Here is a 16,707-nt window from a genome sequence, read left to right as displayed (position 1 = left end):
TAGAGGTTATTCTACTGGATTTAAAATATTTAACTCATCAATGCAGTGTTTTCAGTTCTTAAAATCTAAGCTAAAAAAAAAAACCCATACCTTAAAAATATATCAAAACAGATAGTTTTCAGTGTCCACATAACCATCAGCTTCTAGAATTTTTTTCCCATTTTTTGATAAAGATTTCTAAATAAGATTATACAGAATAAATGACACACAGAAATTAATGAGAAAAATAAGTTTCCATAATGTTTATAATAAATAAGAAAATTTTAACTTTAAAAGACTGGAAATACCACCTTTTGCTAAGAATAAAAACAATCAACCTGAAATATCAACATATTTTTTGTGCAATTATTATTTTAAAAGACTTCTATTTATGAGAGACTAGTTGACTTAGAAAGCTTTCTACTCAAAACACATAGAAGTGCTGGACAAAATTTAACAATAATCCTTTTAAACATGTATCTGAACCACCAAGAAAGCAATGTCCTGGGGCCCAAAATGAAAGGAGGAATTAAAATTCAGTGCTTATGTACCAAGCGCTGATCCAGGTACTTAGGATACATCACTGAACAAACAGCAAAAATATCTGCCCCTTAGAACTTACATATACTAGCTGAAGGCTTTTTCTGTGGGGAATCGTGTGCTGAGTTGAGAATTATCTTTCTCTAGATTTTCTCAGATTAAAAGCCGAGAATTATATTGTATAGAAACTGAATAATATTTCTAGAGAGGTTCCCGGTGGGGTGTTGGAGTCCCAGAGTAAAGACCTTCTTTACTAGGGTATCTGGTAAGGTATCCAGTCTACATTGTAATGGTATATAAAGAAAATTAAAGATGGCAGTTGATAAGTCCCACCCACAGTGCTTACAAGCGGTCTTCTCATTCACAGGAGAAACTTGTTAGAGGAAACCAAAACCAAAACCAACCTATATGGTAGTAGAGAAAATCTATACCAGATACCTGTATTAGCTAACTTGCTTCTTTATTCATAAATTAACAGAAGAGAAAAACGCACAAGAGAAAATTAAGGATACAAAACTGACTGAAGATATTTCAGAGAACTACTTTAAAAACAACTCTAAAGAATACTCTCTAAAAAATTTTTCTAAAAATAAATTCAATAGGATATAGCATCCATAATATCAGTACAGGTGCTACTTCCAGAAAGACAGAACATTAAAATTTGAAGAGAAGAAATATTCAAAGATATAAGAGGAAAATTTTCCTCAGGTGAAGGAACACACTCATTTTTAGATTTCATAAATTCAATGAATGATCTAAGCAGGATATAGGAAGTAAGTCCCAAACCAAGTTAAAACCTTGCTCACTGCACTAGCCATACTGATCCTCCTTGGAATTCCCAAATCACCAAATATGTCCTTAAGGCCTTAGCTCTTGTTCGCTCTAAAAACCTCTTCTCTTTGATACGTTAGAAGAGTTCGCTCTCCTACTTCTTTCTTTCAGGTCTCTCAAATAACTCTTTCTCAGAGGGGCCTGACCACTCTAAAATACACATATCCCCCTGTACACCCCACCATCCAGCACACTCTATCATTTTTTCTTGATTTTTCTCCACAGCACTTCATAGCACTTTTTACCACCTCACACTACGTATATATATGTGTGTGTATTTGTGTGTGTGTGTGTATGTGTATATATATATATATATATATATATATATATATATATATATATATATATATATATATATAAAATAAGCTCCTTGAAGATTGGGCCATTGACTCCTCTGTTTACCAATGTATTCCAAAGTCTAAAACAGTGCTGGCATAGAGAAGGAATTAGATAACTATTTGCTAAATGAATTAGGAATAAATGCTAAAAGGTTTCAAAGAGAAAAAAAAATTACATAGAGGTAGGATTGGAATCAGCCTTCTCCTTAAAAACACTGGTTAAGAAAAACAAAACAATAAAAGCAAGAACAATCTGAGCACAGAATTCTCCACCTGGACACACCATCAATGAAACATGTAAGAGAAAAATAAAGTCATTTCCAAATATGCAGGGATTTAGAAAGTTTACTGGCCATACACACTTTCTGGGAAAATTATTTGACAATATATTCTGGCAAACAGAAAGTAATCCAAGAGAGTAGGAGATACAGAGTCCAAGAAATAACAGAAGTAACTCAGAAGAGCAATAAAAAGAAAATCAAAGGTATATAGATGCTTTACAAAGCAAATGGCCATAAATTTAGAACAGGGTGTCAGAAGGATAGCTCTAAGAAGAGAGCATATTCTATTCAACAAATAGTAATTAAGTTATGTGACCCGAGTAACATGAAGACAGTCTTCTTTTTTTCTTTCAACAACAAAAAACAACTCCTTAACTGTACAGGAAAGCCATAACCCAAATACTGAACAAAAACACAGCATCATTTTGAGAAAAGACTGGGAGTACAAGTGAGTCACTTCCAAGTGTGCAAATTACACGTATTTCTTTCTTTATAGAACCACTCTCATTACTAAATTCTGCAGTAAATATCTTCATAATCAAGATATCAAAAATGCAGGTACTGGGTTTCAGTACTTAGAATTATGCCTTCATACTCTGTATGCAAGGTAACTATAGTTATAGAATTAAAGGTTGTAACGTATTACATGTGGAAGTAACATTACAGGTAACAAGTATGGGGGGAGGATATTGAACAGAGGGTACATAGGATACTAATTAACTCATTATAAACATGGTAAATTAAAAACTGTTATTAAAAAACTCTGGGGGCAGGATTTATTTCCACCTCATAGTCTAGCTTAGGCTTTCATTACCTCTCATACAGACTATTACAATACCTTGAAATTAGTCCACCTGCCTCTACTATCCAATTTATGATTTGTTAAATGGATATAATGGACATTATGTGATATGCTCAAGATTACAAGGCTAGCTTATCAGTGGTTGAGCTAATAAGTCTTTTACAATAAGTTAAATGTGCTCTTCAAGAATGAGGTTGAATTAGGATGTGGGAAATAAAGCATTAATTTAGGCAGAAGTTTCATATAATTTCCACTTGTTTCATTTTAAGTCTAAGAATTTGGGACCACAATTCTGGAAGAAAAATTTCTGTGTAGTCTGTGTTTACTGTAATTCTGAACACAGTTGAAAGTAATAACTTGAAACATACCACAACACAAAGTTTTAAAAATACAATGTGCTGTTGAGAAAAAAAAAAAAGTTAAAAACTTCAAAAAATTTTCTTCTGAAATCAGGTTAAACAAGGCACACAAATTTGTGCTTAAGGACTTCCCTGGTGGCCCAGTGGTTAAGAATCCGCCTGCCAATGCAGGGGACACGGGTTCGAGCCCTGGTCTGGGAAGATCCCACATGCCACAGAGCAACTAAGCCTGTGTGCCACAACTATTGAGCCTGCGCTCTACAGCCTGTGTGTGCCTAGACCTGAGAGCCTGTATTCCGCAACAAGAGAAGCCACCACAATGAGAAGCCCGCATACCATAATGAAGAGTAGCCCCCGCTCGCTGCCAACTAGAGAAAGCCTGCACGCAGCAACGAAGACCCAATGCAGCCAAAAACAAATAAATTTATTTAAAAAAATAAATTTGTGCTTAAATCAGTATCATGATGCATTCATTTACTTATAGGTGATCTATTTAATTTGGATTTAGGTGGTGGAATTTTCTCTTTCTTGAGCTAGCACAAGAGTTTGGCAGATTAACAAAAACCTGCAGACACCAAATATAAGGCCCTATTTACCTCTTGCTACTGAGATACAATGAAACTATTAGAAAGAGAAAACATCTGAGTTTCAATTTAATTCTTTCAAAGGTAAACTATTCATAGTTTTCAAAGATTATTACTGTGCAAGCCAAGAACCTGTAAAATCTTCTTTCTTATAAAAGAAGAGAGTATAATAATTTAAACAAGTAAAAGAAAAGAACAAACTTCTAACAGGAGGAAGTCAAAATGGACTCCATCTAGACTGGCATCCTGGAGATAATCATGCTATGTATATGGCATCACTCTGCACATATGTCCATAGTAAGCATCAGAATGAATATGCTACATTTTCTAAAATTACCTCAATTTATTCTCATTTATACAAATTTATACTGTTCCATAAACCATGAAAACTGGAATAATGATTGCAAAATAAATTTTTAAAAGAAACAGTATCTAAACTTAGAATGAGTTTGACTACTGTCCAAGAATAATTATCAAAATCAGCTTCAGAGTGTATCTTCTAGCTTTGGGAGAATGACCTTTATGCTTTCCTCATATTCTAAAAGCACAGAAGTTGATACAAAATAATCTTACCTCTGATGAGTCTAGCTTTGGAGATAATGTGCAGATCAATACATGGTTACCTATGTTCTGTGGATTTTGTTTCAGAAAGCTGTACATTGACTGAGCAGATTCAGGACTATCTAACTGAAGAATTGCCTTTGGAAAAGATAGAAAAGTATTAATTACTAGTTCCTAAAAAAATTAAAAGTAGAATTACCGTAAGATCCAGCAATTTCATTTTTTAGTATATACCTAAAAGAACTGAAAGCCAGAACTGGAACAAGTATTTGTACACCCATATTCATACCAGTGTTATTCACACAGTCAAAAGGCAGAAGCAACCCAAGTGTCGATCAACAGACGAGTAGATAAACACATGTGGTACATGCATACAATGGAATATTATTCAGCCTCAAGAAGGAAAATTCTGACATATGCTACAACACATGCTGGAAGACATGCTAAGTGAAATAAGCCAGACACAAAAGGACAAAAATTGTATGATTCCACTTATATGAGGTACCTAAAATAGTTAAATACAGAGACAGAAATTTAAATTGTAGAATGGTGGTTGCCAGGGGCTAGGAAAAGGGGGGATGGAGAGCTGTTGTTTAATGGACAGGGAGTTTTAGTTTGTGAAAATGAAGAAGTTCTGGAGATGGACGGTGGCGATGGCTGCACAACAACGTGAATATGTTTAAATGCCACTGAACTGACACTTAAACATGGTTAAAGAAATTTCTTAAACATGTCAAAGAAACTAGTATCTACTACTTGGTCAATTAGGTATATTTTATGAAGCAAATACTGTCAACTTTGCTATAAAACCCTTTCTACCTTTTGGTTGACCAAAATCTAATTTTCATAGACACGTCTGAATTAAATAGAGAAGACAGAGGGCACAGAAAACGTAAAGGGACTTTAGAAATACCTGGTTGACACCCCTTCATTTTATAAATAAGAACTAAAAGTGTAAACCAACTTAGCTAAGGTCACAAAGGTAGTTAAGGCTAGATGAACACAAGTCTGCACTTCCCCAAAAGACAATGCTCTTTGCACGTATTACCTTTCTCTCTTGTGCAAGTTTTTATTTCCCCTTCAAACTAAGAGTTCTTCCTCCTTCCTGCCAAAGTCCAGGAGAAAATATGATGGTATATCATAATTCTGCTAAGAGGCTGAATAATGTTTATAGGTGCTTCAGTTCAGAAGCGGAATTAAAAGTTACAGACCATAAGAATATAGGGTTCAATTATATATTCTTTACAGAACATACAGCAAAAATAGAAGGGACCTTGTTACCTTGTTTTTATTACTCATGTATACGTGGTGATCCACTTTCCAAACTGAAGTCCAACACAAAGTACACAACTGAAGTCCCATCTTCTGGTAAGTTATCAAGATGTACAAATCGATCGTAAATTTTATCTAACTTTGCCTGTAGTTTTTGTTTTTTTTTTTTTTTAAAGAGACAGCATAGAAAAAGAGAAAAACAGCTAAAGTATCAAAGTGTAAAACACAGATTAACAATTTATTTTTCAGAGGTCAGGTAATGTCCTCTCCCAAGAATAAGAAAATGACCATACAGGTAAAGACAGTGAGGTCTTAGTACTAGATGTGAATAATCAGTGGAAACAATATACTAAAAAAGGAAGTATAATCTTTCTTCTGTCAACATAATATGTACCCAAAACACTTAATATACCAAATATTTACCCAAGTCAGTTAATATGGCTCCAGAATCTAAAAAATATTGCACATCAGGATTCCTTTGCCCTCCATGTTCTTATTTTTACACAAGAGAAGACTCATCTGACATCTCCATCACCTCAATATTTTAAAACTAGTGCTAAGATTTTCTTTAATTCTTGACAGGTGAACAATAAAACAACCAATGTTTCTATCAATTAATTAAACAAGTGTACAAAAGCATTTAAATGCAAAACTCACCTCTGGGTCATTTTCTCTAATCAAGGTTGTAAATATAGCTTCCTAGAAAGGCAAACAGAGGAAGATTGAAAGTGTAAGCTCTTTCTTATTTGTATATTTAATTAGTCAAGATTTACTGATATAATAATCTATATGAATAAGCATTAAGAACTATTTCATAAAATGAGGAGTAAGCAAAATTTCTGTCCTTCCAACAATCTTTCCCTCTTCCTAAAACAAGTTATCTAAGTCCCACCCTACCCACAGAACTTTAATTCTTCCTAATCCCCTAAGTACATTAAAGACTAATAAGGTGGTACCATTTAGGGGAAGACACTCAAATTCATATACAAGGAATAAGAGATTTATTTAGTGGACAGTAAGAGAATTCAAATTACACAACAAAAAGTCACTAAGCAAAATAGAGGATGAGGAAGAATAGAGATGTAGGCTAGTAAAAAAAACATCCACAGGGTATTAAGTGTATAGTGATTTGGTGCTGCTAAATTATATAAAGAGGCCAAGACTGGCACAACACAGGGATGTCAAAGCTGGGAGAAGCTAGCTGATAAAAGGCTTAAATGTTTAGAAAGGGAACTTTATCTTATGGACTATGGTTCTTAAATTTTTTTTTCTCTTGACACTACTGATATATATAAAACCACCCCAGCATTACTATCACATTAGAATGATTCTCAATGGAAGGCTTTTTCAAAATACATGCATTTTCAATGTTCTTACGCACTATGTTACAATAGCCAGGACATCGAAGCAACCTAATTGTCCATCAACTAGAGGAATGGATAAGAAGATGTGGTACAGTGTATAAAATGAAATATTACTCAGCCATAAAAGGGAACGAAATAGTGACATTTGCAGAGGATGAGGATGACCTAGAGATTGTTATACAGAGTGAAGTAAGTCAAAAAGAGAAAAACAAGTATCGTATAATATCACTTATATGTGGAATCTAGAAAAATTGTACAGATGAACTTATTTGCAAAGCAGAAACAGAGTCACAGATGTAGAGAACAAACATAGATACCAAGCAGAGGTGGGGGGTGGGGTGGGACGAACTGGGAGACTGGGATTGACATATATACACTACTATGTATAAAACAGATAACTAATGAGAACCTACTGTATAGCACAGTGAACTCTGCTCAATGCTTTGTGGTGACCTAAGTGGGAAGGAAATCTAAAAAAGAGTGGATATATGTATGTATATGTATAACTAATTCACTTTGCAGTACAGCAGAAACTAACACAATATTGTAAAGCAACTATACTCCAATAAGTATTAATTTTAAAAAATACATGCATTTCCACCTTCCTCTAGAGATTCTAGCATCTCTGTTTCATGCCTCTTAGCAGTAAATGTTTGTAGGCCACACAGAAACAATGAAGGGTTTCTAAATCAGTTTAATTTGAAGAGGTTTGAACTGTATGCCAGTCTCATGACTTTGGGAAAAAGGTTTTAAGGGAGATAAAACTGAAGGTAGAGGATATAAAGAATAACTATTTTAGCCGGCGTTTTAAAGAGGTGAGGCAATGGTGAATGGGATGAAGAGGGAAATTCCAGACATATTCAGGAGTTAAAACAGACCAGACCTAGTGACCAGCTGGTTACGAGAAATGAGAGGAAAAAATTATAAAGGTAACCTCTGGAATTCCAGTTTGGATGACAGATAATGGCAGTGAGATAAGAATAGGGTTCTTTACAGACTACCGTTTTCAACTTTTTTTTCCCCATTCCAACATACATGAGGGATTGGATTCCCTCAATATGGAGGTAACTCTCAAACAATGAGATGGGCAACTATGGAGAAATATAGGAAGACGCTTTCTCAGTGTTTGAGAGAAAATATGTGACCCAAAGAAGAAAACTAGAAAACATAATGGACTATAATAAATCTGATTTAAAAATTTAATAATATTCTAGTGAATAAGATGGTAAGTCTATTATTTACCTCGTCTTTTAAATTCATGTTGTCAGGAGCCATACTTATTGAGAGTTGATTCCCATCCAGTGATATTGGGAAGCAGGTATAAAATTTTACCATAGAATCTGCAGATTTTCTGTTTATTTCTATAAATGCCTTTTAAAATACAAATTATAAGAATGAAAAAATAAATCTTAAGTTACTTTTTCTTAAAAAAATTTAATACTTAAAGAGTCAAAAGAATTGAATAACTCAGTAAATGTTTTTAAGATAAAAAAAGCATTCCTTAGAACATTACGACCATAACCAAGAAATAATGAATGACTGAACTCATAAGGCAATACTAAAGAGAAATAAGAAGGGACTTTGTAGTAAATGACACTAGGGAAATCTTATTTATCTTATTCATCACTATACCCTTCGTACCTAGAGCAGTATCTAGCATGTAGCAAACATTTAATGAACATTTACTGAGTAAATAAATTTAATGATTGACAAAATATGAGAAATATGAGGAATGAAAGAATCAAAGAAACATGTAATGGTTACCAAGTTATTTTTTATTTTGTTGTTTTCATAAGTGTCAAATTGTAACTCCATACGTTTTGGTTTTAATTTTCATACCTGGGTAAGTAAAGAGATTGAACATTCTTCCATATGTCTGATAGTTAATGAGGTGGAAATAGTCCATATTTTTATTTATAGTTGTAATTTTAAAAAATAAATTCTCTTTATGTCATTTGCCAATTTATTTATTAAACTTTAATATTTTATAGCATGTTTATATGAACTGTGTTTATCATTTTACATAAATATTTTAAATTTTTTATTTCCATTTTGTTTTATGTTAATTTTAGCTTCACAAATGTTTAAAATGTTTATATGACTGAATCTGATATTTTTCCATATAACGTCTAGAAAAATATTAAATCTCCAAATAATTAAATCTCCAAATAATTCTACTCAACTCTAATCAAAACTGGGCACAAATAATCTAGATTTTCTGTATTTGGATTCTATACTTATCTACATACACATCCACTTTGGTATATGATGCAAAGTATGAATTTGAATTATTCATTCCCAGTTTCCCACAATTTCCCCCTATTTTAATGTGTCATCACATAAAATTCTTACATTAAAAAATGTATTCTTTCTTATTCTTGTCCATCTCTAAACATTACAAATAATGTGCTTTTTAGAAAACAGCTTTATTGAAATACAGTTTACGTATCATAAAATTCACCTGTTTTAGTGTACAATTTAATGGGTTTTAATATTTAGTACATTTATAGAGTTGTGCAACCATTCAAATAATCTACTTTTAACATAAGGTAAAACTGCATATGACTACTTACACTTACTCTCCCCTCCTACTTTGTTTTCTTAAGCACACTTGCTTGACTCTCAAAAATCTCTAGTGATCATTAACTCCTTCCTATAGTAAGAACACTACTTCCCACCACTCTTAACGGTGTTGTTTCCATTATTTAAACTTCCCTGAAATTCACTTCCTATAAAATACCTTCCACAAGTTGTTCATTATTAACAATATTTTGTTTTGTTTTTAAATTACAAAAGCAATATATACTCATTATAGAAAACTGAAGACATACAGATAAATCTAGGTTGTTCTAAATACTGATGACTTCACTAGTCTGAGTCTGAAAATGGTTATTTCCCATTTGAGTATAACGGGTAAAAAAAACCCAGAAATGATAGTAAAGAGTGCTCAACAAAATTTTATAAGTTGTTTAAAAAACTTTGTATTAACATATTAGAGACGTAAAGTATTTTCTGTTAAACTAAACGTTTGAGCAAAACTTCAATGGGGAAATCCATCCTTCCCAACGTAAAACTACATCTGATTAGAATAATGTATTTTTAAAATAAAGGATTATCTGTGTTTTATATTTTAAAAATGCCTTAACTCGAGGCAGCTTATTCTGAGGTGCTACTCTTAAACCCTTTCGTCCTAGTTTTGTGAAGTTAATGTTTTTCAAAATGTGCTTGCAGACATGAATTCACAACTATTTTCAACTCTTACCTTTTTATGAGATGATAAAATCAAAATATCCTTTAAACCACCAAATGGTTTTACTAGGTTGTAAACTTCTTCAATAGAATATCCTTTATTAGGCAAATCAGAAATAAGTACCACACACATTTCTTCTGTTTCCTTCAAAACCAATTTAAGAATTGACATTAAAACTTAACTGCTGTTATATTTACTTAAATTTACACTGCAGATCATATGTTATGTTAGTATTTAAATTGTATTTAATACTAAATCTGATTAATTCAGAAGGCTGGTCTAAACCACAAATTAAAAACAAAACAAAATGCACTTTTCCACTCTTCAAGTACACAGAATAATTCAGTCATACCATCTGTCATCTAGTCAAGGTCTTTAGTTCTCTTCTGCAACCACTGCTTAAAAATAAATTTAAAAACACAGGTTTGCCTGTCTCTGACTACAGCTCCTTCCTTTCATGTACTGTTGCCATTCCTGTGCCTTGTGATGCCAAGATCCCCATGCTCCAAATTGGTGCATATTCTTTTATCTTACTGAGTAAAATAATCCCTTGTTGGCAATATAAAAAAGCTTACCTAGTCTCTTAGGATCCTTACCCCATAACCCGATCCCCACTACAAAGTAAATACTTTCATTTCTGCCTTCTCTTCTCTCAGATCTGTTTTATTCTTCAAGATCACTCTCATAAATGCCAACTTTTCCTTTAGTGGATGTTGGCGAAATCCCCAAAGGCATAAATGTGGCAACTTGTGACTTTTCTTTTGGTGGGGGAAGGTGGGAAATTATAATTTTCATAAGCTAGTTGAGAACGATTTTTAACTAGCAAGTAAATTGTGTTCAAAAATGATTCCTGGGCTTCACTGGTGGCACAGTGGTTAAGAATCCGCCTGCCAATGCAGGGTACACGGGTTCGAGCCCTGGTCCAGGAAGATCCCACATGCCGCGGAGCAACTAAGCCCGTGTGCCACAACTACTGAGCCTGTGCGCCACAACTACTGAGGTTGTGTGCCACAACTACTGAAGCCTGCGTGCCTAGAGCCCGTGCTCTGCAACAAGGGAAGCCACCGCAATGAGAAGCCTGTGCATTGCGACAAAGAGTAGCCCCCGCCCGCCACAGCTAGAGAAAGTCCGCGTGCAACAACGAAGACCCAACGTAGCCAAAAATAAAATAATAAATAAGATGAATAAGTTTATATATGTATAAAAAATAGATTCTTTCTAAAGTGCAGTAAGTAAATCTAAGATACTCTACTGGTGTTTTACAATATTCTTCTTAAAACAAAACAGTAAGTTAACACATACTACTTACTTAGTTACTACTTGAAGAATGGAGCAACCAGTCTAAAATAAACTTAACCTGAGCACCTGAAGGATCTCAAGATCTTAACCAGTAAAGTCTAAATTAATGAAATCTTAATATATTCATAATAACGGATATAAGCACATGAAAACAATAAAGTGAACTTTATGCCCTTCAAATAGAACTGCAAACTCCACTTGCTCCTCTAAAAACACAAAAAATAAATGGTATTCTAAATACTAACATATCTCCAATTTGCTTCTAAGGAAAAAGAAATTTCACAAAGTTCCATTGGTTCTAATTTGACAACCTGTTATCTATTCAAAAGCCCAACTGGCCTAACATTTTCTTCTCAGTGAAAAGTTATCCTCAATAACATGTACATTTACTGATAATCTGCACCTAAATTTTTGTAACTCAAGATTTTTTTTAACTCAAACCGTATTTTAGAAGTCTCCAATGACCAGGATTTTTCACCATACCAAATCTGTGTATTTTTTACCTAGGTTTATAGTAAGAAAAATACATTGTGTCAAAATTTCTTAAGCTTTATAAAAATAAGTAAAATATAAAAGCTGACCTTGTTAACTGGTTCATTTTCTGTGGCCTCCAAAGCAGCTTCTTAAGATACAAAATAAAATAAGAATTCATGCAGATATACTTTATTTATCAAGATCCCACTTTATTCCACAATGGATTAAATAGTAGCTACATGAAAATGTATACAGTGGGCAAAAGACTAGAGAATTTAAGTAGGATATAGCTACATAAGTAACACTGGCTTTTCAATAATACATTCAGTTTTATTCTTTCTGAGAGCAAAATTTCAGACTAATCAAGAGACAAGGTGAAGACGTGAATCATAATATTCTTAATTTCACTTAGGTATGACTCTGGTATTGAAATATATATATATATATATATATATATATATGACACAAAATTATTCACCTAAAATTTAATTTTCTATCTTTAAACATAAGAGAACAAAATAAAATTTCTATTAACCTACCTGAAATAGTTTCTTTAGCACCATTTTCAGTGGCTTTGACTTCCACACTCGTCTTTATTTCAGAGTTTTCTGCATGAAATAGTCTGCTTTAATAGTCTAGAAAAATACACTAATATAATTAAACTAATGAATCTAAAGAGGAACTTAAGCTAGTTTATTTTGTTACTTCAAGTCTCCTTAGGCTGACCTGATTTAAGACAAAGCTAATACAAGTTTTCCTTTGAAACACCAAATAATCCTATTGAAGATTTTTAAGCAAAAAGTTTTATTTCAAAATATACCTAGAGTGTATACCAATAGGATTTAATGAAAAGAAAGCACTGCATGACAGCATTTCAAGCTTACCTGGTACAATCACAGGTTTATTGGCGTCTTTGTATTTGACAATTCCAGCCTTTTTGACTTCTAGAGACTTCTTTCCACTAGATTTTGCTTTTAAAAGTAGAGTTGAACCATTATTCTAAGGGTCTATTCAGTCATTTAGCATGTTTCATACTAATATATTAGTAAATAAGTAGTTCAACTTCATTATAAAAGCAGCTCTTTTCCACATATTTATTATTCCACATATTTATTTCCATTTATTTTCAGTATCTGTTTACCAATAAGATTAAAAGCAAATTTAAACTGAGATACAACTTTTGTTGAGGGCTATTAATGATTCACAAATTATGAAATCCTCATGTGGCAAAAGTACATCATAATCACACACATAAAAATCATTATTTTATAACTTCCACAAAGATTCTTTAAAATTACATTAGTCAATTGGAAAAATATATTAATAAACATGTTATTTTCAACATGTTACAATTTAGTGTTCCATTTCTTTATGGAGGATACATCCTTGTAACATGGAAAGAAAATCTTTAAAGTAACAAGTATCAGAGGAATTTTACAAGCTGGGGAAGGTAATATGAAGTGACAGCTCTAAAAAAAATGAGTAAAAAAAAGATTAAACGGGGGGGAAAGTGGCAGAGCAACCTATGATTATATGGCTGTCAGAAATGTTTCCTAAACAAAAATGTAACTGCAATGGCAGATATACTGTCAAAGACCAAAGCATCAAAAAACAGAAGTCCTATGTGTGTCAGGTTCTAAATATCAAAGAATTATTTACTAAACTTTTCAAGATGTTATATACTACAAATTAAAACTTGCTTTTGATATCATATTTATTACATTCTTTAACGCAGAATTAAGAATAAACTTAATATAACCTCTCTTTTCCAACAGTCTTACCTGTTTTGATTGAAGCTTTATTACCTTTAGCAGCTACTGTTACCACAGATTTTACAGAACCCGCTGATTTCCCTAAATCACAAAAGCTTAGTCAAAACTGATTTATTTAACTAATATCAACAATTCCCAAAGAACCTCACAAAGAATATAAGAGCAACAAACTATATTTTATTCAAAACAAAATGTTATCATCTTTAGGGACACAGGTCATTTGCTAAATTAGAAATGATAATTTCTTTAGGAAGAAAAATATCATTGAAATAAGAATTCACCTCCCCTTTGGGGTACTTAAAAACAGCGTTCAGGCAAGTTACACAGATCTCTAAATGTGTGTATCAACTTAGTAATTAGAAGCAAAATTACTAACCTCAAGGATATAAACACAAGCCCATGATGCCTTTAATGGCTCCAAAAGCAGTTATATTGAGGACCTCCCAGCTCATGCTTCCTTGGCTCCCAGTTGATTAAAAAGCACTTAAGAATACCTATATCATTGTCAGGCCACATAAAGACTATTTCAAAATAGTCAAATCCCTATCTGAACAGGATTATTTAAACTGTCTGACCCTTCTTTCTACATATGTATATTACTGTTGCTTATATTCCAAAATGATGCTGTTTATAAAGACTGTGATCATCTAAGTGTCACTAAAAAGATTACCAGAGTCAAAAACCTTTGCATTCAGAGAGCATTCAGAGACCAACAGGAGGTTTAGCTCTGAAAATTAGGATGCCCAACGAGCAAGGTAGTATAAGGAAAAAGCCCAGGATCACAAGTCAGTGAATTCAAGTTGAATTCCAAGTCAAGGTGTGAAGGCTGGGGGAATTTACTGATTTCTGTGCACGTTTCCCCATTTATAAACCAGGGTGGTAACTGCCTTAACTACCTAACAGGACCTTCTGTGAGAATATGACCATGCTTTTGAAGTTATTAAACAAACAAAAAGAATTACCGACGTCTGCAAAATTTAATCAGAATAGTTTACAAATCCACACTTTATATCCAAAGACAGACCTTAATTATTGCTAATAAAGAGAAATACCAATCTTTATAGATTGTCACGCAACCAGTCATTTCTTAGTAATTCCCAAGTTTTGTCACACTGCAGTAACCTTAGCCCCATGAGCTCTTAAGGTGTTTCTTTCACTATCCTATGTTACTACCACAAGTCGATTCACTTTACTACTTCTAGTTGGGTACCAGAACTTAAGGAAAAAATATCTAGAATTAATTTCCAACACTCAAGGGGGAAGCTACTGGTTTTAGCACCCACTCCCCCAGATTTCCACCAATGACTCCTATAAACTTACTATTAAAGTAATATCAAACTGTTTGCTAAATCAGTGCATCTTCAAAACATGTTTTCTAGCCACACCTGACTCCCTCAGATTACTGCTTCTAAGAAACTACTATATGATAATTATGGATCTGCCACCAACAGTGGTTCAAGACCGCTTCCTTTCCTTCCTACCATTATAAAGACAATGTAATACACTGATCTCTATCCTCTTAAAAAGATGACTCTGAATTAACCAGCATTTAGCAGAAATGGGAGGAAAAACAGAAATGGGGATAATGCTAGAGGAAGGAGAAAAAAATTAATATTACTTTAAAATCCACTATAGCCCATAAAAATGCAAAAAGAACATAATTTGCTGTAAGTTTGTTTATAAAAGAAAGTAAACAGAGAAGACCTCAATAAAAGAGAAAGACGGAAATATTGCCAATATTCATCATGAGAAACAGTTTGCCAGTTAAATTATTTTATTTTGATAATCACTGCAAGGAAAGAGCATTATCTACTAAACCTGCTTTCTCAAAACTTCTAGATGACTATAAATTTCACAGATTGGTATATACTCAGCACATACTGTGTCACATGAGATCCAAGACTACTGATAAAAACTGCTTAAATAATTTAAAGTTAACATGTCTAGGATCCTAATACAGAAAACATACCTGAAGATTTATTTACTTTGGCTGCAGATGTCTTGGTTTGTCCAGGTTTGGCTAAAATAACAAGAAAAATATATCAGTATCACATTACAAAAAACATCACTTAGATTTAGGAAAGAGCTAACTTAGCATAATTTTGGTAAAAACACTGCAGGAAACATCCTTATACTCATCTTTGTATGCCCATGGAACTATAACTATAGGCAAATTCTTAGCCATGGACTTGCTGAGACAAAGGGATAGATTTAAATTTTAACAAACATGAAACTGTCCTCCAGAAAGGTTGTACCAATTAATATTCATCAATAGTATACAAGAGTGGGGCTTCCCATTTCCACACAAACACAGTATGTAAAAGAAGTTATTAATCACTCCAATCTGAGCTAGAAACTAGTATGATTTAATCTTTGTTTCTTAAATTTTAAGTAAAGCTGTGTCAATTTTCATATGTGTAAATTCATCTCTATTTCTTTGTGATCTGTCTATTCTTAATATCTGCCAATTTATCTTTTGGGTTTTGAGGATTTTCTTATTAGAGTTCTTTATACATTAAAATTAATCTGTATCATATAGGTAACAACCTTTTAAAAAGTTATGAGAAATACTTATAAAAAAATTTTTGTGTAATCAATGTCTTCCTGATAGGGGAGGACTTTCTCATTCTGAAATTAAAAACAAACCAAAAAACCCTCCACATTTTCTTTCAATACTTTTAACTACTGTCTATGAATCATGTTAAATCTCTGATCCAGCTGTAATTTATTTTTTAATTTATTTAATTAATTAATTTATTTGGCTGCGCTGGGTCTTCGTTGCTGTGCGCGGGCTTTCTCTAGTCGTGGCGAGCGGGGCCTACTCTTCGTTGAGGTGCGTAGTTTTCTCATTACGGTGGCTTCTCTTGTTGCGGAGCACAGGCTTATCTAAGCGTGTGGGCTTCAGTAGTTGTGGCACGCGGGCTGCAGAGCGCAGGCTCAGCAGTTGTGGCGCACGGGCTTAGTTGCTCCACGGCAATGTGGGATCTTCCCGGAGCAGGGC

General features: G+C 33.3%; 1 protein-coding gene across 1 annotated transcript in view; it reads right to left on the bottom strand.

The window, feature by feature from the left end:
- The window catches only part of ZNF638 (zinc finger protein 638), an 84,642-nt gene that overhangs the window by 15,246 nt on the left and 52,689 nt on the right, over positions 1-16,707 (bottom strand). The window contains 12 exon segments of the mRNA XM_032652393.1: positions 4,288-4,413; positions 5,557-5,591; positions 5,594-5,630; positions 5,633-5,692; positions 6,205-6,246; positions 8,154-8,282; positions 10,174-10,305; positions 12,042-12,082; positions 12,474-12,542; positions 12,819-12,905; positions 13,716-13,787; positions 15,676-15,726. Coding sequence (XP_032508284.1) covers positions 4,288-4,413; positions 5,557-5,591; positions 5,594-5,630; positions 5,633-5,692; positions 6,205-6,246; positions 8,154-8,282; positions 10,174-10,305; positions 12,042-12,082; positions 12,474-12,542; positions 12,819-12,905; positions 13,716-13,787; positions 15,676-15,726 — 881 coding nt within the window.

This window comes from Phocoena sinus, chromosome 13 (assembly GCF_008692025.1).
Source record: "Phocoena sinus isolate mPhoSin1 chromosome 13, mPhoSin1.pri, whole genome shotgun sequence".
NCBI classification, from domain to species: Eukaryota; Metazoa; Chordata; class Mammalia; order Artiodactyla; family Phocoenidae; genus Phocoena; species Phocoena sinus.
This window is presented reverse-complemented; position numbering and strand designations above follow the sequence as displayed.